Source organism: Vigna umbellata, chromosome 3, assembly GCF_029865625.1.
Source record: "Vigna umbellata cultivar VRB3 chromosome 3, Vumbellata_1.0, whole genome shotgun sequence".
NCBI lineage: Eukaryota > Viridiplantae > Streptophyta > Magnoliopsida > Fabales > Fabaceae > Vigna > Vigna umbellata.
This window is the reverse complement of record NC_142167.1, coordinates 36,079,596-36,105,535: the sequence shown is the minus strand read 5'-3', so window position 1 is coordinate 36,105,535 and position 25,940 is coordinate 36,079,596. Positions and strand designations below refer to the sequence as shown.

The window sequence follows — 25,940 nt, the reverse complement described above, 5'->3', positions numbered from 1 at the left end:
ACATAAGCATGTGCTTCACCAACATAACCAACTTCTTCATCCACAATAGCATCTTCTTCAACAACATATGCATGTATATCTTCCACCTCTTCTTCCATATTACCTCTTCCTCCGTCTCCTGTACTGCTCTCACCAAACACAAAACTTAACTTCTCTGGCTGACTAGGTTGTACATGTTGGCCAAGAACAGTGCTTCCCTGTCAATCACTGAGTAATCTCAGGTTGTTCAATCCGCCTTTTGTTTTGCCCCCTTCCACCATAGCTTGAACTCTGCATCATACTTGAATTCTTTAACATATCCCACTGCTTCAAAGTAAGACACCTGTCCGGATCAATTCCTTTTATAACATGTATTTCTCCTCCCCATATTCTATTCCCTTATTCTTCACGAACTTCCCCATGTGATGCAGAGAAAAATCAAAAACCATTGCTAATCCTAACATTGTAAATGCAAATTTTACTCACACAAGCACAACAAGCAATGGAGTGACAGTAAACATAAACGAAAATAACAAAATTACCTTCTTCGAATCGCCTTCCTGACACACACAATGCAACGAACACTGGAGCAACAAAGTTATCACCCTAATCGCGACTCCGTTCAAGATAAAACAAAGTATCAACCCCGTCTTTGATTCACTTAAGAAGATCCTCCCTTAGTAAGTATATAACCCTTATCTCCGTCAGTCATTTAATCACTAATCAATTTCAATTTAAAATGTAAACACACGTGGCAAATGTTACAAACGATACATGTCTCCCACGTGCCTATACGTTAGCCACATCACCCGAATTTTAACGCCGTTTGTATTGGAGGACCAAAAATAATGGTTTCCTTAAGGACAGGGATCTATCGTGCAAAGTTTGAAATAGGGATGAAAAATAAAAACGCTTGATAGTTTCAGGACTAAAAACATATTTAACCCTAATAATCTTTACTTTGTTCTTACAATTTGTCCAAAGTTAAATTTTTACAAAAATATCATTCCACAACCTTTTTTTTTTCTAAATAATTTTTTAATTTTTTACTTTCCTAATTCAATTTCCGAAAATTACTCTATCTTTAATTCTTACCAAATTATTAGGTTAGATATCAACTACTAGACAGTTAAATAGCTTCCTTGTAGTAACATATTTATTTGACAATCATAAATATTTTTTTCTTTTGTTAAATTTTCTTAGAACACTCTATCAAATTTATTATCTCTAGTTGTCTACAAAGTAACTTATTTCGGTAAAATGACTTAATGTACAATTATTTCAACAAATTAATTAATTATGAGGATATTTATAGAATTTTGGAAGTGCAGGAATGTAAGATAAAACACCCTTTAATTAATTAATTATCTCTAGGGAACCGCGCATATACCCCCTGTAACTTCTGAAATTTCTCTGACTGGCAGAGAAGTTGAGCGTTACAGGGGGTATATGCCGCGGTTCCCTAGAGAACCGCGGCATATACCTCCTGTAACCCCCCTGTTTGAAATTCTCTGAACCCAGTCAGCACCTGCAATAAATTGGCAGGGTATATGCCGCGGTTCTCTGGGCAACCGCGACATATACTCTGTTATTTAATTTTTTATTCATACGTGGCGTCAAAGGCAATGGTTGACTGGAGTATATGCCGCGGTTGGGAGCAGAACCGCGGCATATATGTTCGATTTATTTACAAAACTGCCACCGCGCACCATTATGCTGCGGTTTTCGTTGAACCGTGGCATAATGTGCGCTGTAAAAACCCAATTTTTTACTAGTGATATTCATTTATACACTCTGTTTCAGGTTGAAAGTGCATATCTCTGTGACACGAAACTTTTATTAAATTTGAAGAGTGATAGAGGGCATTCCCACCCCAATTTTTTTTTAGTATAATCTATATATATATATATATATATATATATACATCTATCTAGATATTCTCAATAATATTTTTTTACCGATGAGGATATACAATACCATAAAACCTATATAAAACATCGATATATTTTTTCAGTCTATAAAACCTTAAGACCATAAATTTTAACGTTTTTTAATCAACTTTTTTCCTTTTTACTTTATAAACTTTAAATTTACACTTAGAGATAAACTTCTACTTCAAACAGCTAATATATTACTACAAACCACTAATTCAAACAGCTCTTTTATTGTTGACTAGTAACATAATTTATTCACATTTAAAGTAAAATTTATTTTCATTATAAATAATTTCACTATATGCTCTGTCTTCATAAATATTTAACCATAAATGAAGTAGATAAATAAATTGAACGTGAATCATCTGAAATCGACGGGGCAGTGTGATTTCTTCCTATAAAAGTCGGTGGAAACCTACAAATAAATATCTTGTTGTGAAGTATAAGCTTATTGCAAAAGAAAAGTTCGGGACGTAACCTATTCTCTGCTTGTTTGACTGATCGTATATTCTAACTTAAACTTGACCACTAGGGTCGTTAAGAATTGAAGTTACGTTGGATTATTTCGGAATACGATGCATATGTTCTCGAATAGCCCGAAGTCACGTGAGGCGAGGCCTCGAGCAACGTTCACACGTATGTGCAGCCTTGCTTCCCGCCCTACCACACGTCCATGCATGCCTCCCTCTAAAATAAAATCCTGTGCTCCATGATCCGACATTCAAGGGCGCAGTGGCGGTTGCTCCAAATTCCTCCACTATTGTGGCCGCATCTGTGCATGCAATATAGAAAGAAAGACATAAAAAAATCTTAAATAAATGTCTGTAATACGAATGCATAGGTCCTTTCCCACTGCATATTATATGCAGCTGCTAAGGCTACGGCCATTCTAGAAGAGTGTAGAAAGCTATTATGTGTAACAATAAGTAGGAAACCTTATAACCACCAAATTAAGCCACGTATCTCTAACCCCACTTACACGCATCATGACACACTTTTTGTACTTTTAAAATACACGATATCTTCAAACTCACCTAAGCTTCTTGTCCAGTCCATGCAACCACGAAAGCACACCTATTTATACCGAGCCCCTTCCCTGCACTTCACAACCATCCCATCTTCATCACTCTCTTATTGCTTCAAACTCTGTTTCCATTTCCCTCTGCACTGTAATGGGCTTACCTTCCTCATCATCAGACACTAGCTGGTGGGTGTTTACACTTCCAGCCATAGCAGGAACACAAAACTTAACTCACAACCCACTCTTGCTCATAATCCTCACTGCAATTCTTTCCATTGCCCTTCTGGCGTGGGCCTTCCCAAGAGGGGGAGGAGGTCTTGCATGGAGAAACGGAAAGAACCAAATGGGCCGGGTTCCTGTACCCGGGCCCAAAGGAGTCCCTTTCTTCGGCCTCTTGTTTAGCTTAAACCATGCCCTACCTCATCGCACCCTCGCTTCCATTGCTTCAGCCCTATCCGCCACGAAACTCATGGCCTTCAGTTTGGGGTCAAGCCCAGTAGTTGTAACTTCCGACCCTCACGTGGCGCGTGAAATCTTGAACTCGCACCATTTCGCTGACCGTCCCGTTAAACAATCCGCTAAGAGCCTCATGTTCAACCGTGCCATTGGGTTTGCCCCAAACGGTGCGTATTGGCGCTTGCTGCGGAGGGTAGCCTCAACACACCTCTTCTCCCCGCGCCGCATTCTTGCCCACGAGCCAGGTCGCTTGCTAGACTGCGCTGCCATGTTACGGGCTATAGCTCAGGAGCAGTCCAAAAACGGGTTCGTGTGCCTAAGAAAACACCTCCAAGATGCAGCGCTGAATAACGTTATGGGAACTGTCTTTGGAAGAAGGTACCACGACCAAGATGAGTGTTATAATCGGCGTGAGATTGAAGAGGTGCGCGACATTGTGCGGGAAGGTTTTGAACTTTTGGGAGCTTTCAACTGGTCTGATTACGTTCCTTGGATACGCTTCTTTTATGACCCTTTACGTGTTCGAGAACGGTGCTCCGTTCTTGCTCCGAGAGTGAAGAAATTTGTAAAGAGGATTCTGGAGGAGCACCGAATATTGGCTCCATTCAAGGAACTTTCTGATGACTCGGACTTCGTGGACGTGCTGCTCTCTCTAGAAGAACATGACAAGCTCGAAGATGATGACATCATTGCTGTTTTATGGGTTTGTGTTTCTTTCATCCCTACAACGTACGGAAGTTTATTGCCCATGCATGTTTTAACACGTGCATGTGTTTGAAAAACCTACTGTAACTAAAGTATATAAAATCCGGGAATGTGTCGCATGACTCTAATTAAAAAATGATAACCCAAACATAAAAGATTCTCCAAATTTAACTGGGCAGAATGTTATATGTTTTAGAAGATCGATACATTTTTTTATTCATCTGCATTTTCTATTTAGCAAAAGAAATAAAAAAGAAACAAAAAATAGAGACAACCAGATAAATATTTAAGCACACTCCAAGGTGACACTAATGTCACGGTAATCATCTCTTATTAAATAAATTTTATTAGCTTGTAATTAATAATCCGGTAGTGTGGTTGGTATACAAACAACTTATATTAATATTTTTAAAACAACTTGATTGCACGCAGGAGATGATATTTCGTGGCACGGATACAACAGCACTTCTTACTGAGTGGGTCATGGCCGAGCTTATTTTGAATAAGCAAGTGCAAACTAGGCTTCGCAATGAACTCCGCAGGGTTGTGGGAAAGAAGATGGTAGTTACAGATGCTGATGTGATAAAATTGCCATACTTAGAAGCCATATTGAAAGAAACCCTGCGGTTGCATCCAATTGGGCCTCTTCTTTCGTGGGCCCGATTGTCCACGTCAGATGTCCATCTGAGCAATGGAATGGTGGTGCCAGCCAACACCACAGCAATGGTGAACATGTGGGCCATCACTCATGACCCTAGCGTGTGGCACGAGCCACTAGTGTTCAAACCAGAGAGGTTTGTGAAGAGTGAAGGAGGGGTCGAAGTGGATATCAGAGGTGGTGACCTTAGACTCGCACCATTTGGAGCTGGACGAAGGGTTTGCCCCGGTAAAAACCTAGGTCTTGTGACTGTGAGCCTTTGGGTGGCTAACTTGGTTCATCGTTTTCATTGGTTTCAAGACATGGCTAACCCAGTTGACCTAGCCGAGGTTCTGAAACTATCTTGTGAGATGAAGAACCCCCTCAGAGCCCTGGCATCTCCAAGGTTTACTAATTAAACCTCAATAATTATTCTGAGATTTGGTGTGTAAGATATGTGAGGGCAGTGTTATAAATATGTTTTGTATTTCAGGAAAATACTATTTTTCCTATAAAAAAGTGTCTCTAAGTGTGAGGATGTTTTATCTAGCTTTTATACAAGTGAGATAAATATCCTTTTTGTTGTAATAGTAAATCTTTACCAGTTTCTGTACGCAAATATAATTTATATAAGTTGATATTCAGCAGTATATGTCAGCAGATATATATATATATATATATATATATATATATATATATATATATATATATATGTTTGAATTTGATTAAGCGAAACAAGTTAGCCATCGAAGAATGAGAAAATTTGCTAAATTAAGTACACATTAGACTAATCTGATCCTCAATAAGAAAATAAGTGTTATGTCGTAAAAAAAATGTGTTAAATTTTTTTTTTCAAATAAAAAAAATGAGAATTGTACATCGAGAAAACAGTTGGTTAAGCAACATGCTAAAATTGATGACATCGATTTTTTCAATGTGCAAAGCTATACTAGCTACTAACTAGGACGGTTAACGATTTAATCTCCCAAAGGCATTACAGAAAAGAGAATTGCAAACACTTCTCACACACACTTCAACCAAGAAGTGCACTTTTTTGTTTTTTTATTATACTTATTTGACACAGTAACTTAACTTCATTAGTCATTAATGTGGTAGTAGGAGACAAATTAGTTGAGGATTAGGTTTGTTTCCTAAGATCAAAATCACGTTAAATATATAATAGTTTAACTCAAAGCACATGGTTCTAAAACTAATATTAGCTTATAAAATGTTTTGTAATTCTTATTATCTCTAATTGCAGCTGTCTTCCTCAAATGGGGCCACTACAAGTAATTAGCTTTTTTTCTTCAACTGCTGCTCTTCCGATCTATTAAGTGATGCCACACTATTTATATTTTTTATTTATTTAAAATCTATTAGGCAATAATGGTCACCACACCCCCATTTGGTATTGGGGCAAGAAAAGGGAGGATGTGTTATCATTTGGGATGAATTTAACGCATGTAATGAAAATGTACAATATTAATTAATTTTTTCGTTGTAAGGTATATATATGTCAATTATTTTGTGATAAAAGTGATGTAAGTAAAATTACAATCAAATCGTCATGTTTAAACTCATGTACTGTGTTTTAATAGAAAAAGTTGCATCCTACTATAGTCAATATAACTTTATGATGAGTTATTAGTTCATGTTTTTATATTATTTGGATTTAAGAAAATGATTTTTTTTCTTAGTTTTACTGGTTAAAATTGATTTATGGTATGAAGTCAATAAATTACTAGATTTACGAGTATATCCACCACCGCTTGTAATCTTTATAAGAACCATGTAAGTTTTCTTTATAATTTTTCTTTACGATATTTAATATATCTTAATTCAATAGATAGTTGACATTGTAAGTGATTTGTTGACATTGGGGATAGTTTTCTTGAAAAGTATAAATTTAACATCATCAACTAATTATAATAAATCATATACGGAAAAAAAACGTGTGCATTACACAAAGCAGTAAAATAGAAGTCATAACATAATCAGAAGTCAGAATCGGGAAGCGAAGAATAATCGAAAGTTAACACTTTTTTGATTAAGCAATCTTAACTATTCGGAGGATGGAATCTCATTCCAAAGTTAGCCATTTATTATGGGTTTTTAAGTAAAGCTGTTGTTGCAGTGTTTTCGAAGAGGTGCAATACAATCTGTATCATACTCACCAAATAAAGCAGTTTCCAATATGTACGCTACCTTCAACTCAGATTGCTTTTTGACAAATTCCTCTTTAATTTCCTTTACAATTTTCTTACAATTGATTAAATGGCTAGATTGACGTGTTGACTTATACATTAGTGGTAAACATGTGACAATGAAGCCGCACCAATTTTTGAAGAATACAAGTAATTCATGCAAACTCAAATCAATAGCATTGTGCATAAAACTTTTTCCTATATATGTAACACTAACTATTACCAATAGCATTGTAGTACGACTTGCATAACATTTTCTCTTTTGTGAAAATGTCGTGCAGCAAGAATATTTTCATCCAAATTCTGTGGTGTTTTTCCTTGATCACTCTTAGTTCCCAAACACAGAGTCATTACACTTTTGAAGTGAGTAACAGAAAGTGGTGAAATGTTATTCGCCATGGCGTTCATGAATATAAATTTCTGTTCTTTTGTTTACTTTCCCCAGCATAACTCTTCAACACGGATACCTTTTCACAGGAAAACATTTTTTTTTTCTATAAAATTATCATATTTTGCAGGGGAGATTAAATGGGTTTGATTAATCTTGCAGGTTAGAGAAGCCCAGTATACCAGACTTTGTTCCACAAAAAGTATACTGACAGTGAATGGAAACTTTCCAGGACCAACTATCAGAGTCAACAGAGGAGACACAATCTACGTTGATGTTTACAACAAGGGAAACTCCAACATTACTTTACACTGGTAATTTTCTATCTTAAGCAATTTTGAAACCTATGAGTGGATGAAAATTAACCATTACCGATTTATGGACAGGCACGGAGTGAAGCAGCCAAGGAATCCATGGACAGATGGTCCATCATACATCACTCAGTGCCCCATCCAACCTGGTATGAAATTCAGACAAACCTTGATTTTTTCTTTTGAGGAAGGGACCATATGGTGGCATGCTCACAGTGAATGGTTAAGAGCCACTGTCTATGGTGCTATCTATGTCTATCCAACCAAGACTACTCCCTACCCTTTTCCTCAACCCGATGCCGAGATTCCCATCATATTTGGTATGAAAAATTATCCTTAACAGTTTTTTTTTTCTGCAATTCACCAAATATAGCTAGAACATACTGATGCAAGTATGTGGGAAAAATGCAACGTTTTTATTTACTTATGTATATGCAGGAGAGTGGTGGATTAATGATGTCAACGAGGTCTTCAGACAGTCTTCTGAAACCGGAGCAGCCCCAAACATATCTGATGCTCTCACTATAAATGGTCAACCCGGGGATCTCTTGCCTTGCTCAATTCCAGGTACGCATCAATGTTCAAAGTTGATGAAGTTAATGATGAACTTTCAACTTCAAACATTTGTAACTTTGAGGTTTGGCTCTAAACGCCACAATTTCTTGTAATTTTCAGAAACGTTCAAGTTTAATGTAGAACAAGGGAGGACTTATCATCTCCGAGTTATTAACGCGGCACTGAATCTGATTCTCTTCTTCTCCGTTTCCCAACATAACCTCACTGTTGTTGGTTCTGATGCTGTATACACCACGCCATTGACAAGGGATTACATTTGCATATCACCAGGACAAGCAATGGATGTGTTGTTGCACGCCAACCAAGAACCTGGTCATTATTATCTAGCTGCAAGGGCATATTCAACTGGGCTTGGTGTTGCCTTTGATAACACCACAACCACTGCTAGAATAGAGTACAGTGGCAATTACACTCCACCTTCATCTCCTTCATTACCCAACCTCCCCGACTTTAATGATACACAAGCAGCTTTGGACTTCATCACAAACTTGAGAGGCTTGCCTGAGAGATCCCCCAGTCCAGTCCCAACAAACATCACAACTCAAATAGTCACCACTATTTCTGTCAACACTTTGCCATGCCCTAATGGCAGAAACGACTGCCAGGGGCTAAATGGAACCATTTTCTCTGCTAGCATGAACAACATAAGCTTTCAAACCCCCGACATTGACATTCTAAAAGCCTATTACTATCATATCAATGGGATATACGAACCGGGATTTCCCAGATTCCCACCTTTTACATTTAACTTCACTGCAGATCTTTTGCCTATAACGTTGAATACACCAACGAAAGAGACTAGGGTTAATGTGCTGAACTATGGTGCAACAGTTGAAATTGTTTTCCAAGGAACAAACGTTGTTGGAGGGATAGACCATCCTATCCATCTCCATGGGTACAGTTTCCATGTTGTTGGATATGGATTAGGCAATTTTAACCAAAGTCAAGATCCCTTGAATTTCAATCTCGTTGATCCTCCTTACTTGAATACTGTGATTGTGCCAATAAATGGATGGGCTGCCATTAGATTCGTGGCTGTGAATCCTGGTATGTAACACCAAATACGAGTTTATATTTAACTTTTTTTTTTCAAATTTTAAAATGGAGAGCTTATGTAATTTTTCTTACACGAACTGCATGCATGTATTTTCAATTGCAGGGGTATGGTTTATGCACTGCCATCTAGAACGCCACCAATCTTGGGGCATGCAGACAGTTTTTATTGTGAAGAATGGAAACTCTTCAAGTCAAATGTTGCCACCGCCGCCGCCAGACATGCCCCCATGCTGAAGAATATTCTGGACTTTCTCTGTTTAAAGAACTTTACATTGAAAACAATAAGTTAAATGTTTGTTTTACCTTACCTCTCCGGAAGGCATGTGTTCCAAATTTGAGGAAATGAGTTCTCCGAGTGTATTGCTTTTTGTAATAATTCACTTGTTCTTTTATTATTTTTGTTGCAGGGCATTATTAAACGGTCTTTTAATTAAGATTTTCTTTCGGCTATTAATTGCTTGGTGTGTGTAGTCTTTGGTTTTGGTTAAGTGTCACATGACCATCGCCAAGTAAAAATGACAGCAGACTCAAAACATTATCGATTGCTGGCTATATAGAGCTAAGGTGTTGTAATTTTCAAAATCCTCCCATCCAATAACTTATATCGAATTTAAAATTTAGATCTATTTTAACTAATAAATTATGTTAAATCCAAATCAAATAAATATACTTTTTACCAATAAAAACATTGATTTTGATTTTTTTAATTTAATTTAAATCAAATTAAAACTACTTTATCAATTAGAATGAGTGAGAGACATAATCAATTATGAGATCCAAATTTAACTTGAATGTTAACTTATGTATGTTTTATGTATTGGTTAAACATAAAGTTGAACTTAGAATTTAGTCAAATTCGACTTGATTTTGTTTAGTGTGACTAATCCTAATTAGACCAATCACTCAACTTGAAATGAGATTAATCCAACTCATTTTAACACCATCTCAACTTAATGTTTAGGCCCAACACAAATCTATATTGACTTTAGTAGAGTTAGGCAGTCTACTTAAGTCAGACTAGACTCAATTAACTTGAACCTAATTCAATTTAGATTGAACATAACTTTGTCCTGACTTGTGTCAATTTGGTTCCAACCAACTTGATTCAACTTAAAGAAACTCGACTTGAACTTGAATTAACTTAATTCAAGTTATACTTAAGATAACTTAACTCACGTATCAATTTTACTAGACTTGATATAAGTTGGACCAGCTTAACTCAATCTGTATACGAATCTACACGTCTTAATGAATGTTCGAATATGATTAATCTAACATTAAAATAGTTTAATTAAAAAATAAATTTTAAAATTAACAATGAAACGTCTACTTATTGACCTTCATAAGTAGGTCTTAACGAATTTACTTAAATTTTTTACTTGTTTGTGTCGATTGTTTAATATTATATGTGTAGTTTCTTTTAGTGTTAGTTAAAGGGGCAACAACACCCTTGTGACACGAGGAAAGACTTGCTGGTTATCTAAGAAAAGAATTTTGTGTTACTATTTTTTTTTTCTAGTTATGCGATGCAGATTTGGATACTCATAAAAAAGTAATAAAGTAAAAGTAACTCAAAATAATAATACTTGTTATTATACTTATTTATTTTATGAAAGGGGTCTGAAAATATCCTTTTTCTTTAAGAAATAATGTCCTTCCACCGATCCTTTTTTTTTTTTTTCTTTCTGAAAACCTTCCACCAGTTACTACCTGTATATATATTTTGTATTATGTGACTAAAATTACACTGACTGTTCAATAATTTTTAGTTATGCACCAATTAATTTAAGAATAGTTCTTGAGGCAATATGGATCATAGAAAATACATTTTAAATGGAGATTTTCTAGCTTATAAAAAAATGGAAAATTACTGTAACATTTTTTATGTTCTTTTTAAATATTTAGAAATTATATCAATCATCTGTCATGTAAGATTGCTCTAACCATAGTTTTACTAGAATAAATTAGACAATCTCTTTTAAATGACGTTGGTAGCACATTTTTTTGTTGGTGAGAGATACGAATTGAGACATTTCCATGATACAAGTGATATGAATCCCAGGTATAGTGTCGCTCCTATATGGAAATGAAACGTCAATAAGACATATAGAATATCACATATCGAAAAGCAACTCCTTTTGAAGTTGTACTAGTTAAAAAATATGGAGAAAATACGCTGATATGTGCATTTGTAAAATGTACAAAAAGTAGAAAAACATATCATATTGGAGATCCGTTGATAGTTCCAGAAGTGTAGATAGAGGAAGGCTTTGTTGCACTTGAGGTTGAAAAGGCAGTGCAAGAAAATATAGAGCAAAGCGTTGTTGAGACTAGCTAGACAGAAAAGGACTTATTAGTACTGATAATTTGAGTGTTCAGAAATTTGTGTTCATTGGTTCATCGCGTGTACAAACGAAACCCAAACATGTGCAATGAAGATCTTAGGATCTTTGAAGAATATTATGAGGTATTAAAGAAAGGAAAAGAGTAAGTTAGCTTAATATGTTAGAATTTAAGATGAGTATGTTTAGCGCTTCTACTAACTTTGTTTGTTTGAGTTGATGTACTCTTTTATGTAATATATTCTTTATTAATAATATATATATATATATATATATATATATATATATATATATATATATATATATATATATATATATGGTTTCTTAACTTATGTAACTTTTTTTTAATTGATATATTTTAATAAAAGTATACTAAATTTTAATAAACAAAACTCATTCATTAAAAAGATATACTTTAATTCCTAATCCATTTTTCTTATTTATCTTATTTGTTTTTTTTTCATTTTCGTCCTATCTTTTCCACATCGCAATTTTTTACTATGTTGTTTATTTGTTTATCACTTTATTAACAAAATAACTAATATTCTCACAATCTCGTATCAATAAAACCAAACTTTCGGCATATACCAAATTTTCAGAAATTATTAGTAATCATGTTTCATTTCCTAATAAAACCAGTGCAACTGTACAGTATGTTAAATAAAATCCAAAATATAAAAGTGATAAAGATAAGCACAAAACACAGTGTCACAGACGTTGGGCAACATGTGTAGTAGCTACAAATTTTGGACAATTCAGTTTGCTCAAATCCTTTTGAAAAAAATTCTTCATTTCCAAGAAAGTGATTGAGAATGATAAGTTCTAAGGTCTCCGTTAGTCTTTGTTCACTTGAATGGGTTTGGGAGAGAATGATTGAGAAGATTTGAAGGTAAAGTTTTGATTGTTTATTTGAGTGAATTTAGAGGTAAGTGAGAGTGAATTTGGAAGTAAATTTTTTAATCTGTCACATCAATCAAATCCTATACTAATTCTCACAAACTTTACTTCCAAATTCACTCTCACTTACCTCCAAATCCACTCAAATAAACAAAAAAATTTACCTTCAAATCCTCTCAAACCTCCTCAATCACTCTTCCCAAAATCCATTCAAGTGAACAAAACTTTACTGAAAACCTTTTTGGAAAAAAGAAAATTATCAGGCAGCAAAGAACCACTCAGAAACTTTTTTTGCTGATTGTTGACATTTTATTGTAAGGAAGAACTTCCAAAATTTTCATTTCCATATTCATGATCTAGATCTCTTGGATTATTGTGACTTTAATAACAAAATAATTGATGATGTTGATTTTTTATTTTTGATTGAAAGGTTGTGTTATATCTTTTCTTTGTTATTAAATTTCGTTTTTGAATTTTAGAATTTTAGAATCATGTTGATTTGCAAAAGAATCGTTACTAGTGTGAAAAATCATTATTCATATTTATTTTATTTTACTATATTTTTAGGTTGGACTTTTCTCTAAATTTTCATAAGCATAATTACATCCCAAGGAAACGGTAATTGGCCTAGAGAGCTTTTTAGAGACGTTTCATGATCTTCGGATGTGTGAGTGAAAGAGAAACAAGTTCGATAAGTGAAGAATGTAATTAGAGTTAGGTGAATGTTTCTGATTTTTTTTTAAATTAAAAATAAAAATTATTAAAATACTTATGTATTTAAAATATGTTTTTTATGAACGATGATTTTTTTTCTACTAAAAAGTTAATACACTTTCATCATCTGAAAAAAAAAACTTAGATGTAAGATATATATATATATTTGAATTTACTTATAAAAATAAGTTTGTTATCCATTAAAGAAATATACACAGAAGATTTAGTGTATTTATATTTTTGAAATTCATTTGAAACATTGGATGTTGTGCATATGAAAATATAGGGTTGATTTGGTCGAGTTGGATATGGATTGCGAGTTAATTCGGTCCGATTTTTCGAATTACAAATTTATATTAAATTCATTTTTTTAATGAAAAATATATTCTTATTTTGAATAAATGAATCTTTAAACATGTATAATTCTAATAATGATTATTATAATGATTATCATTTTATATAATTACTACTAAATTGGAAAAAAATAATATCATATTAAAAATAAAGTTTAAAATTTAAAATATATTTCCTAATTATCTAATTTACTCAATTTGATTTATCAACATTACTCGTTTATCTAATTTAACTCTAATGTTTAAATTTACTTCGAATTTTTCATAATCGGTGGAAAGGATTTTGTTGTTTTTGGCCTTAAAGTGAAAATGATTTTGTGATGTTTGATTTTTGAGCATTCTCTCACTTTTGACTTCAATTTGTAATATGCGAATATACTATATGCAAGATTAAGATTAGGGACCAAATTAAAGGATACTATTAACATTGAAGTTTGTAAATAACTCAAATGTGCCAAAAATAATAAAACAAAAAATAAACACTTTGACAAATGACAAAACACGGACAATCTTTTTCTTCAAATTTCTAATAAATGACTTCTAGAAAGATAAAGATATGTTGTATTAATTTAAGTATGTTTTTCTACTTTTAAACTGTTGTGGTTTAGATTCTTGTAGAATGTATACATAATAGTCATTTATTCTTTTCATACAGTTAGTAAATAATATTTCTTATCAAAATTTTTTTCTTTGAGTGTGTATCTTCTGTTTTGTCTCCTCTTTGTTTTCTCTCTTTCAAACCAACAATGGTACCTAGAACAAGATTGGTTCTAGATGTCTTAATGGGCTAGTCTGACTCTAATTAATGTGGGGGCAACAATGACGGGAGAGGCATTATTGAGTTTTTGTTCAAGTTTATGGGTGCATCGATCTCCTAGTATAGTAAAAAGCAACAAGTGATAGCTTTATCCACCTATGAGATTGAATATGTAGCTGGATCTTCCGCTGCAAGCCAAGTTGCTTGGTTTGCATCTATTTTGACAACAATAAAGGTGGAATTTAGGAGACCTATCCAGTTGTTTGTAGATAACAAATCAACAATCAATTTGGCTAATAATTCAATGTCACATGAAAGGAACAAACATATAAAGACTAGATTTCATTTTTTGAGGGAACTAGTTAACAATGGAAGATTAAAAATTGATTTAGTGCCTCCACCCACTTACATATTAAACTTATTTTTCCTAAACCTTTGAAGAAGGACAAATTTAATATCCTAATATCTGAGTTAGGCTTGGTTAACTTTAATACTTGAATTAAGGAAAAATGTTATATTAATTCAAGTATGTTTTTCTATCTTTAAATTGTTTTAGTTTAGAATCTTGTACACTCTATAAATAAAAATCATTTATTCTTTTCATACACTTAGTGTAAATAATATTTTTTATCATCAGAATTCTTTTCCTTGAGTGTGTATCATCTGTTTTGCCTTTCCTCTGTTTTGTCTCTTCTCTGTTTTGTTTCTTCTTTGTTTTCTCTCTTTGAAACGAAAAAGATAAGAAAACAAAAATGTGTTTGTTTTGTGACAAAAAAAATAATTAAGAATAATATTTGAAATGTGCTATTGTTCATGTGAAAAAAATATGTTCAATGTATTATAAGTGGAGAAACCTTAATAGTAAGTCCCCATAAACTCACTATCTTGCATCATATCCCATCTTTGTTGCAAACTTTTAAAGTATTGTTTTTCAGTATAAAAAACACAGAATAAATCAAAGGAAAAAAAAATCAATAAACATAAAATATCTTGGATTACTGTGATTTTAATAACAAAATAATTGATGACGTTGATGTTAATTTTTTATTTTTGATTTTTGAATGAAGAGTTGTGTTATATCTTTTCTTTGTTATTAAATTTTGTTTTTAAATTTTAGAATCATTTTGATTTGCAAAAGAATCATTACTAGTGTGAAAAATAAAATTATTACTCATGTTTCTTTTATTTTACTGTATTTTCAGGTTGAACTTTTTTCCAAATTTTCATAAGTATAATTACATGCCAAGAAAATGGTAATTGGCCTAGAGAGTTTTTTTAGAGACGTTTCATCATCTTGGTGTGTGGGTGAGAGAAAAACAAATTTAATAAGTGAAGAATATAACTTAGAACTAGGTGAATAGCTAGGTGAATGTTTCTAATTTTTTGTTTTTAAATTAAAAATAAAATATGTTTTTTATCTTTTATGAATGTTTTTTAAAATATTTTTTTTTATGAATGATGATTTTTTTTTCTTCTAAAACTTAATACTTTAATCATCTGAAAAAAAAAACTTACATGTAAACCATATATAATATATATATATATATATATATATATATATATATATATATATATATATATATATATATATATATATATATATATATATATATATATATATATATATATATATATATAATATATATATATATATACATTTGAATTTACTTATAAAAATAAGTTTGTTATCCATTAAAGAAATATACACAGAAGATTTAGTGTATTTATATTTTTGAAATTTATTTGGAGCATTGGAGGTTGTGCATATGAAAAGATAGGGTTGATTTGGTCGAGTTGGATATGGGATTGCGAGTTAATTCGGTCCGATTTTTCGAATTACAAATTTATATTAAATTCATTTTTTTAATGAAAAATATATTCTTATTTCGAATAAATGAATCTTTAAACATGTATAATTTTATTATAATTACTATCATTTTATATAATAGTACTAAATTGGAAAAAAATAATATCATATTAAAAATAAAGTTTAAAATTTAAAATATATTTCCTAATTATCTATTTTACTCAATTTGATTTATCAACATTACTCGTTTATCTATTTTAACTCCAATGTTTAAATTTACTTCGAATTTTTCATATTCGGTGGATGGATTTTGTTGCTTTTGGCCTTAAAGTGAAAATGATTTTGTGATGTTTGATTTTTGAGCTTTCTCTCACTTTTGACTTCAATTTGTAATATGCGAATATACTATATGCAAGATTAAGATTAGGGACCAAATTAAAGGATACTATTAACATTGAAGTTTGTAAATAACTCAAATGTGCCAAAAATAATAAAACAACAACTAAACACCTTGACAAATGAAAAAAAATGACAAAACATGGAGAATCTTTTTCTTCAAATTTCTAATAAGTGACTTCTTGAATGACATGTTATATTAATTTAAGTATGTTTTTCTACTTTTAAACTGTTCTAGTTTACATTCTTGTAGACTCTATAAATAAGAGTCATTTATTCTTTTTATACAGTTACTAAATAATATGTCTTACCAATTTTTTTTCTTTGAGTGTGTATATCTTCTGTTTTGTCTCCCCTTTGTTTTCTCTCTTTCAAACCAACAGTGGTACCTAGAACAAGGTTGGTTCTAGATGTCTTGGTCTAACTCTGATTAATGTGGGGACAACAGTGACAGGAAATGCACTATTGAGTTTTTGTTCAAGTTATGGGTGCATCGATCTCCTAGTACAGTAAAAAGCAACAAATGGTAGCTTTATCCACCTATGAGGTAGAATATGTAGCTGGATCTTTCGCTGCAAGCCAAGCTGCGTGGCTTGCATCTATTTTGACAACAATAAAGGTGGAATTTAGGAGACCCATCCAGTTGTTTGTAGATAATAAATCAGCAATCAATTTGGCTAATAATCCAGTGTCGCATGAAAGGAGCAAACATATAACGACTAGATTTCATTTTTTGAGGGAACTAGTTAACAATGGAAGGTTAAAAATTGATTTAGTGCCCCCACCCACTTACGTATTAAACTTATTTTTGCTAAACCTTTGAAGAAGGACAAATTTAATATCCTAATATCTGAGTTAGGCTTGGTTAACTTTAATACTTGAATTAAGGAAAAATGTTATATTAATTCAAGTATGTTTTTCTATCTTTAAATTGTTTTAGTTTAGAATCTTGTACATTCTATAAATAAAAGTCATTTATTCTTTTCATACACTTAGTGTAGATAATATTTTTACCATCAAAATTCTTTTCCTTGAGTGTGTATCCTCTGTTTTGCCTTTTCTCTGTTTTGTCTCTTCTCTGTTTTGTCTCTTTTTTGTTTTCTCTCTTCTTTGTTTTCTCTCTTTCAAACCAACAAGATAAGATAAAACAAAAATGTGTTTCTTTTGTGACAAAAAAAATAATTAAGAATAATATTTGAAATGTGCTATTGTTCATGTGAAAAAAATATAATGTATTACAAGTGGAGAAACTTTAATAGTAACTTTAAAATAAATCCGGAAATAATTGTTACTTTCTTCATTCATCTTTTCTTCTCAAATGAGATAAAGTATACAAACACTCGTACATAAAACTAGGAAACAATTTTATAAAATAAAAAACAACTTATAAAATTAAAATTGAGTCTAACTAAGCGTAACAATAATTTAAATTCAAATTCTATCAACAGTAACTCCCCATAAACTCAGTATCTTGCATCATATCCCATCTTTGTGGCAAACTTTTAAAGTATTGTTTTTCAGTATAAAAAACACAGAATAAATCAAAGGGAGAAAAAATCAATAAACATAAAATGCCTAGGATATTCTTCAACATGGGGGCATGTCTGGCGGTGGTGGTGGTAATGTTTCATTTGAAGCCTTTCCATTGTTCACAATAAACACTGTTTCCATGCCCCAAGCTTGGTGGCGTTCTAGATGGCAGTGCATGAACCATACTCCTGTCATTTAAAAGGTACATGAGTTCATGCAACAAAACAGTGTCCGCTAATAAAATTAGAAACGGAGATTAAGAATATATACACGCACACAAACACAAACGCAGTATCCCACGCCACATACCAGGGTTGCTAGCCACAAACCTAACAGCAGTCCAACCATTAATGGCACAATAACTGTGTTCAAATAAGGAGGATCAATGAGATTGAAAGTCACGGGATCCTTGCTTTGATTGAAATTGCCTAACCCATATCCAACGACATGGAAACTGAACCCATGGAGATGCATCGGATGGTCTATCCCTGCAACAACGTTTGTTCCTTGGAATACAATTTCAACCGTTGCACCATAGTTCAGCACGTTAACCCTAGTCTCTCGCTTTGGTATATTCAATGTTAAAGGCAAAAAGTCTGCAGTGAAGTTAAATATAAAGGGTGGGAATCTGGGAAATCCCGTTTTGTATATCCCATTGACATGGTAGTAATAGGCTTCTAGTATGTTAATGTTGGGGGTATCGAAACTTATGTTGTTCATGCTAGCAGCAAAAATGGTTCCATTTGGTCCCTGGCAGGTTCTGCCCCCAGGGCATGGCAAAGTATTGACAGAAACAGTGGTCACTGTTTGAGTTGTGATGTTTGTTGGGACCTGGTGGGGGTATCTCTCAGGTAAGCCTCTCAAGCTTGTAATGAAGTCAAAAGCTGCAGTTGTGTCATTAAAGTTGGGAAGGTAAGGTAATGAAAGAGATGAAGATGGAGTGTAATTGCCACTGTATTCAACTCTAGCAGTGGTTGTGGTGTTGTCAAAAGCAACACCAACCCCACTAGAGTATGCCCTTGCCGCCAGATAATAATGATTAGGCTCTTGATTGGCTTGCAATAACACATCCATTGTTTGTCCAGGTGATATGCAAATATAATCCCTTGTCAATGGCTTGGTGAACGAACCATCGGCACCAACAACAGTGAGATTGTGCTGGGAAACAGAAAAGAACAGAATGAGATTCATTGCCGCGTTAACAACACGGAGATGATAAGTCCTGCCTTGCTCTACATGTAGCTTGAACGTTTCTGCAAATTAAAAGAAAACATGGAATTCAAAGCCTGACCTCAAAGATACAAACAGTTGAAAGAAGAAACAGATTACACTATGTTTCTGGACATAATTATAGATTGTATCTTATGATTATCGTTCTATGACCTGTGAGTACCTGTCATTGAGCAAGGAAAGAGATCCCCAGGTTGACCATTTATAGTGAGAGCATCAGATATATTTGGAGCTCCTCCGGTTGCAACAGATTGAGTGAAGACCTCGTTTACATCAGTCTTCCACCATTCTCCTGCATATGAATGAATAACACATATTGTTCCATTTTCAACCATGTTTCCATGCATTTGTTCTGGCAATTTCGATCAAATCAAAACAACTTTTTTCGTACCAAATATGATTGGAATCTCGGCATGAGGTTGGGGAAAAGGGTAGGGGCTATTCTTGGTTGGATAAACAAAGATAGCCCCATGGACAGTGGCTCTTGCCCAGTCACTATGAGCATGCCACCAGACGGTCCCTTCCTCGAAAGAAAAAACCAACTTTTGTCTGAATTTTCTTCCTGGTTGGATGGGGCACTGAGTGATGTATGCAGGACCATCTGTCCATGGGTTCCTTTGTTGCTTCACTCCATGCCTGTGCATAAATGAGTTAGAGTTAGCTATGCATTTTATTAAGCTTTATCCATGGTGTTGTATTTTCCATAGGTCATGAAAATGGTTAAGATCGGAAACTCAATACCAGTGTAAAGTGATGTTGTAGTTGCCCTTGTTATAAACATTAACAAAGATTGTTTCTCCTCTGTGGACTCTGATAGTTGGTCCTGGAAAATTTCCATTCACAGTCAACATGTTTTTTCTGGAACACAGTCTTGTGTGCTGGGCCTCTTTCACCTGCAAGGGAATAAAATTGATCAGTTAATATCCACTGGTTTATTGCTGATTATTTGTGAATAAATCTGTGCTCAATGCATAAATATATGTTAAATTATAATTTTTTGAAAAATACAATAACACCCTTCTTGAAAAAGTAACTTACGGATGAATAAATATTACAATAAAAAATACCATGAAAATAATAATATAGTTTAATAAATTTATCTATATTCTCAACTATATATGATTACAAATTATTATTAGCATAAATTTTAAAAATAAACGAAAAATATATATTTCAGTCTATAATTTATAAGTGGCAACATAAAAAAAGTTTATTTATTATTACATTTATTATTTATTAAAAATATTCACCATTTTAACTGATTAATCATGTATTTATGTTATTATATTATTATAAAATAACATTTTATTATGAAAGTATTATTTTTGAAAAATATATTCACAAGCGTAATGGTTCGTATAACAGTTTCACCAATTTCTGCAACAGTAATAGGATAGGATGTGAAGGTACTCACAACAAAAGTGTAAGGAGTCGGTGTTTGGGAACTAAGACCTATGAAGGAGAAACACCACAGAACTTGGAGGAACAGTTTCTTGCCAAACGACATTTTCATGAAAAAATCCTAATTATGCTAATAGTTTTTGCTATATGCGGAACTTTTCTGCAGGAAGGGTTTGTATGGGATGCAAGATTTAAATAGAGTTAAAGCCTTCAAATATTGGTGCAACCTCACTGTCAGATAAGAATCTTCCTAAGGCAGTTTGAGCTGAAGAGTTCTTGAAAGCACTGCAATAACAACTTACTTAAGAACCCATAATGAATTACTAATTTAGATGATGCCATAACCACTAATAGTTAAGATGGTTTAATCAAAATAAAATTTGACTTATTATTTTTAATTCTGACTTTTAGTTATGCGTATATTATCATTTATACTCTGTATGTAATTTCATGTAGAGGGTAAATGATCCAATTACTTCTCAATTATTCAACTTTTATATGTCAATTATTGGTTAAATTCAATGAATAAGTTTAAACTTTCGATTAACTTTAATTGTTTAAATGAGTCGAAATTAATTTTTAAAAAATTTAGATTAAGAACTATCAACTAGCTTATATATTGTAAAATTGGTTATCGACCCCGGCATACACCATATTTGTTATTTTATTTTTTATTTTTTATTTATATATAGATATTTAAAAACATACCTGTTTAAGTTCAGTTTGTTGTATTCTAATTATAATCATTCTTTTCAATTTTAACAATGACTATTTTCAATTCAAACGTCATTGATAGCTACATGTAGTTTATCTCATTGATCACATTATTGTATGGTTTTACTCGATTTTCAAGATCTTCCCTCTCACACATACATCTCAAAAGTATTTGATTTGTAAGAACCTCAATTTTATGTATTTTCATTGTTATATAAACGGATTTAACTAGTGTAATTTTTGCAATTCATTCAACGAATATAACACAATGAGAGGCAGATCAAGTGCAAGATAAAAAAAAAGTTGGCATAGTTGTCGTTCAAGGTTAGTTATTTTTTTTCCAATTATAATTGTGTGATTCGTTGTTTTTCTCTACATATAATTGTGTTGGTATTATGCGATAAATAAACTTACTCATATTAGTTTGACTACTATGTAATACAATGAATAATAATCATTGTTCGTGTTCGTATTCAAACCGTCGAAAACAAATAAAATTTTTCCCAAAATAAACTGTAATGAAAGCACTGCAACAACAACTTTCTTAAAAACCCATAATGAATTACTAATTTAGATGATACTAGAAGTTATGATGGTTTAATCAAAATAAAAGTTGACTGTTTTATTGCTATTTTTAATTCTGAACTTTCATTATGTATATTATGATCTGTACTTTGAATGTACTTTCATGTAGAGGGTAAATGATCCAAATTATTTCTCAATTATTCAAAGTTATATAGGTTAATTATTGGTTAAATTAAATAAATAAGTAAACTTTTTCGATTAAGTTTAATTGTTTAAACGAGCCGAGTTTAAATTTTAAATAATTTGGATTATGAATAATCAAATAACTTGCTTATATATAAAATATGAAAAGTATTATATCACTAAAAAATATCAAATTTTATCACGATTTATTTTTCATATTACCGTTGGTTTTAACATTCAAGTTTATGTTTTATTGATACACCTATTTTAACATTGATCATGTTTTATTACTGAGTTGCATTTGTATAAAATAATAACATTTTTTAATGTCTGAATAAATTTTCTAAGAAAAATAAAGTTTATACATATTTATATTAGTAGATTATTATTAAAATAATTTTAAGAAGATGTATTAATAAAACTTTAAAAAAAATTACAAAAATATTAGTCAAATTCTAAATGAAATAAAAATGAACAAATTTAAATTTAATATTTTTTAACAAGTCAAATTTAAGCTTCTATTGAACTAGATTGAATAAATAAATCAATTTTAAATAATTATTTGTTTATCATAAATTGAATTGTCTCAACTCACGTACACTCCTATCCACACGATTGCAGTGAAAAAGATTAAATATTTTCCCCTGATGTGGGCCATATGGACGTCGGACTTGACAGGATATGTTTTATATTTTGATTCTTCTTAAAAGTGTTTAGATAACTAAACTAACTTTTATAATTGTCCAGTTTAGTTGAGATGTCACAGCTTAATTAATTACATCTAATATGAAAGTTAATTAAGATGTTAAAGTTTAAGTAATTATATTTAATTCAAGTTTACTAGAAAAGTTTTATTATAATAAAAATCTTATATAATTCTTATTGAATCATTTGATAAAAGAATAAGTATAATGTATTATTCTTTATTTTTAAAATGTATAAATGTTTACGGGAATATTTATAATTAATCAATCATATTTTAAATATCATAATTATAAGGATGGATTATTTCCTTATATGAAAACACCTTTTTATCAAACACCCCATAAAATAAATTAATACAATGTGCACTAAGATGAGTTTTTTTACTCAAACAATAATGACAATTTTATATATATATATATATATATATATATATATATATATATATATATATATATATATACGGCATAATTTTATTAGCATCTAAAATATATAATTTTTTATTTAAAATATTTAATAAATAGGCCTACGGGTCTCAACCTCAACCTGTATTTTGTATGGTTGGATAGCTTGTGTACAAATTCCTCCACTCAACCTTAAAAAGGAACATAATATAAAGTCTACATAAATGTTTGCAAATTAGTTTTCAATAACTATATATTATTGCAATTAATTTCATAATGTACCGAACTATATACTTTCTTTTGATAGCGCAAATATCATTTGCCAAACGAATTAATGAGAAACCATATGTATATCAATGGATTTCTTACGAAGATAACCTCGTTCTCGACCTAGTATCTTAATAACTAGAGGGACTATAACCTCAATTAAAAGCTTAAATTTAAAATGAAAAAGATTTGTAAGTGTTTTCAAGTAAACAATCAAGGTTATCAGTTCAATTTTGATGAGTCTTTTACGCTTTAAAATGTTGTTTTGTAATTTAAGTCTTTGATTATTTCAATCTTCAAATTCGTTCGTCCAAATTGCTTTAAAAATATTTAGAGAAAGTATTACAGTTAACAAAATATTAATAGTTCAGATATTAATTTTCTTAATTTAACAGTAAATATAAATCATTTATCTTCTTATCTCATATATTTATATGTTTTAAAATACATTTTGATTACAACAACCTAATTATGATCCAATTATAAATAATTATACTTTAATTATAACTTAGTCAATATTAAAATTAATTACATTTAATTACATTGACTTTTTATTTACCAGTCCTTCAATATAGAAATAAAAATATCAATACTCTAACTATACATTTATTTGTAGAATTTCGAAAGGGAAATAATTGGAGAAATCTTCCCCAATGGATTATAAGACAACAAAAAAAAAACACCATACCACCAATCTAATTAAACTTTAATGTCTTGTTCACTTCAATGGAATGGATTTAGGGGAAAGTGATTGAGCGAATTTCAGAGGATTTGAAAGTAAATTTTTTTTTTGTTTATTTGACTAAATTTGGAGGTAAATGAAAGTGGATTTGGAAGTAACATTTTTGAGAATTGGTGTAGGATTTGATTGACGTGACAAATTAAAAAAATTTACTTCCAAATTCACTTAAATAAACAACAACAAAATTTTTCTTCAAATATTCTCAATCACTTTCTCCAAAATCCAGTCAAGTGAACAAAATCTGAGACCGAAGGTTTGTAATTCTTTTTACTTTTAAGATTTAATATTTGCATATTCTGTTTTTTTTCTTATATATGAATTGGATTTTATCATCAATTTCTATTATGATAAATCGATTATAATAAAACATTATTGATTCATCCATTTATCTCAAGCACTAAACCAAAACCTTTGTTACATAGCTGCTAAAGCTATTGAAGTGGTGTTGGGTTTAAATTTGACAAAATCACCACTGTCGTTATAGAATCCAGTTTCAATTATAAAAGGGATCAAAGAACAATAATATTCCATGTTCATGTATTCTTTTGTTGTCTTTTCCTCCATTGCGTCTTTTCTTCCAGTTAATTTTAAAACCAAAATAATATATCTAAATTAAACATACGTTTAATAATTTCAATATAAAATAATTATAATTCATTCTTCATAAATCATAGGATAATATGTGACAATTTTTTTCCTCTCACACACATTACCTTTTCCTGTTATAAATCACTTTTAAATTTTATTAATGTGAGTAGATTATCAGATTTTTTTTTCCAAACTAAACCTTTTTACTATTTACAACTCTCTTTTTTTGTGAAAAACTAAATTCTCATCCCATTTTTTCTAATTTTACAAGTTGTTTGTTACTAAAATTCTGTTTTTTAAAGAACGAATTCTTCACAACATCTTTTTCTAGTTTTATAGATTTGTATATTTATTTATAATAATATATTTTATCAAAAAATTATAATTCATGTAAATATAAATTTGAAAAATATATTTAATTTAATATTTATAAATTATTTGGAAATAAAAAATTTGAAGAATGAATATAATAAACAAAATTATTCAAATATACTGTAATTATGGTATATAGAAAAGGTATCATAATAAAATAATAAAATATTATTAATATTGTTGTTGTTTTTTAATTAAAGTTGATAAGTGTATATTAATTTTTTTAAAATAATTTATGTAGTAGATTTTTTTGTGTAATAAGTTAAAAAAAGTAAAATTAAATAATAATATGATTGTAGGCAAAAATATTTGACATTTTTGTTTCCACCAAAATTTTAACAAGTTAAATTATTTTAACTCTATAAATATCTATTTACCAAATTTAATTCAAATAAATTTCCATAATTCATCTTATTCTTTATTCTTTGTTCACTAGACATCTATTACTATTTTTTTTTTCAAAAAAAAATCTTTATTAATACGTAATTTAGTTTTTCTAACTATTAACTTTATTTTAAATAACTAATAACTTCAACAAATAGTCATCTAATTTGAATTTGAAAATAAATTTTAATTTTTGAATTTTATACCTTTTGTATATTAAATTTTTATAAAATTCTATTGAGAATTTTTATATTTTGATATATTTTAAATTTATATATTTTTTTCTAAATAAAACTTTATTAAAAAAATCTAATAGTTTTTTAATACTTTATTAAAATAATATTTTTTATAAATAAATATATTTT

The 25,940-nt window shown here is 30.9% G+C and overlaps 3 protein-coding genes across 3 annotated transcripts; 2 read left to right on the top strand and 1 right to left on the bottom strand.

Moving 5' to 3' along the window:
* The first annotated feature begins 3,085 nt into the window (after positions 1 to 3,085).
* On the top strand, positions 3,086 to 5,188 carry LOC148202438 (cytochrome P450 78A7-like). The gene is made up of 2 exons (XM_088108229.1): positions 3,086 to 4,093; positions 4,528 to 5,188. Exons 1-2 carry the CDS (start codon positions 3,086 to 3,088, stop codon positions 5,149 to 5,151), a joined length of 1,632 nt encoding a protein of 543 aa, XP_087964355.1. The 3' UTR covers positions 5,152 to 5,188.
* Positions 5,189 to 7,192: 2,004 nt separating this feature from the next.
* On the top strand, positions 7,193 to 9,668 carry LOC148202437 (laccase-15-like). Its single transcript, XM_088110394.1, has 6 exons — positions 7,193 to 7,299; positions 7,487 to 7,638; positions 7,711 to 7,955; positions 8,074 to 8,202; positions 8,311 to 9,258; positions 9,371 to 9,668. The coding sequence occupies exons 1-6, from the start codon at positions 7,207 to 7,209 to the stop codon at positions 9,499 to 9,501; spliced, it is 1,698 nt and encodes a 565-aa protein (XP_087966520.1). The 5' UTR covers positions 7,193 to 7,206; the 3' UTR covers positions 9,502 to 9,668.
* An 8,135-nt stretch (positions 9,669 to 17,803) lies between these two features.
* On the bottom strand, positions 17,804 to 20,849 carry LOC148202436 (laccase-15-like). The gene is given in 7 exon segments (XM_088110098.1): positions 17,804 to 18,251; positions 18,373 to 18,414; positions 18,417 to 19,316; positions 19,457 to 19,585; positions 19,685 to 19,929; positions 20,035 to 20,186; positions 20,708 to 20,849. Coding segments are annotated over 7 exon segments (1,698 nt in total). The 5' UTR covers positions 20,807 to 20,849; the 3' UTR covers positions 17,804 to 18,120.
* Positions 20,850 to 25,940: the final 5,091 nt, after the last annotated feature.

Excerpts from the sequence above, each read along its gene's own strand:
- LOC148202438 (XM_088108229.1), top strand. The coding sequence starts at position 3,086 with ATGGGCTTACCTTCCTCATCATCAGACACTAGCTGGTGGGTGTTTACA. Across the intron at positions 4,094-4,527 it reads ACATCATTGCTGTTTTATGG|GAGATGATATTTCGTGGCAC; the intron begins GTTTGTGTTTCT and ends GATTGCACGCAG.
- LOC148202437 (XM_088110394.1), top strand. The coding sequence starts at position 7,207 with ATGTCGTGCAGCAAGAATATTTTCATCCAAATTCTGTGGTGTTTTTCC. Across the intron at positions 7,639-7,710 it reads TCCAACATTACTTTACACTG|GCACGGAGTGAAGCAGCCAA; the intron begins GTAATTTTCTAT and ends ATTTATGGACAG. Across the intron at positions 7,956-8,073 it reads CGAGATTCCCATCATATTTG|GAGAGTGGTGGATTAATGAT; the intron begins GTATGAAAAATT and ends ATGTATATGCAG.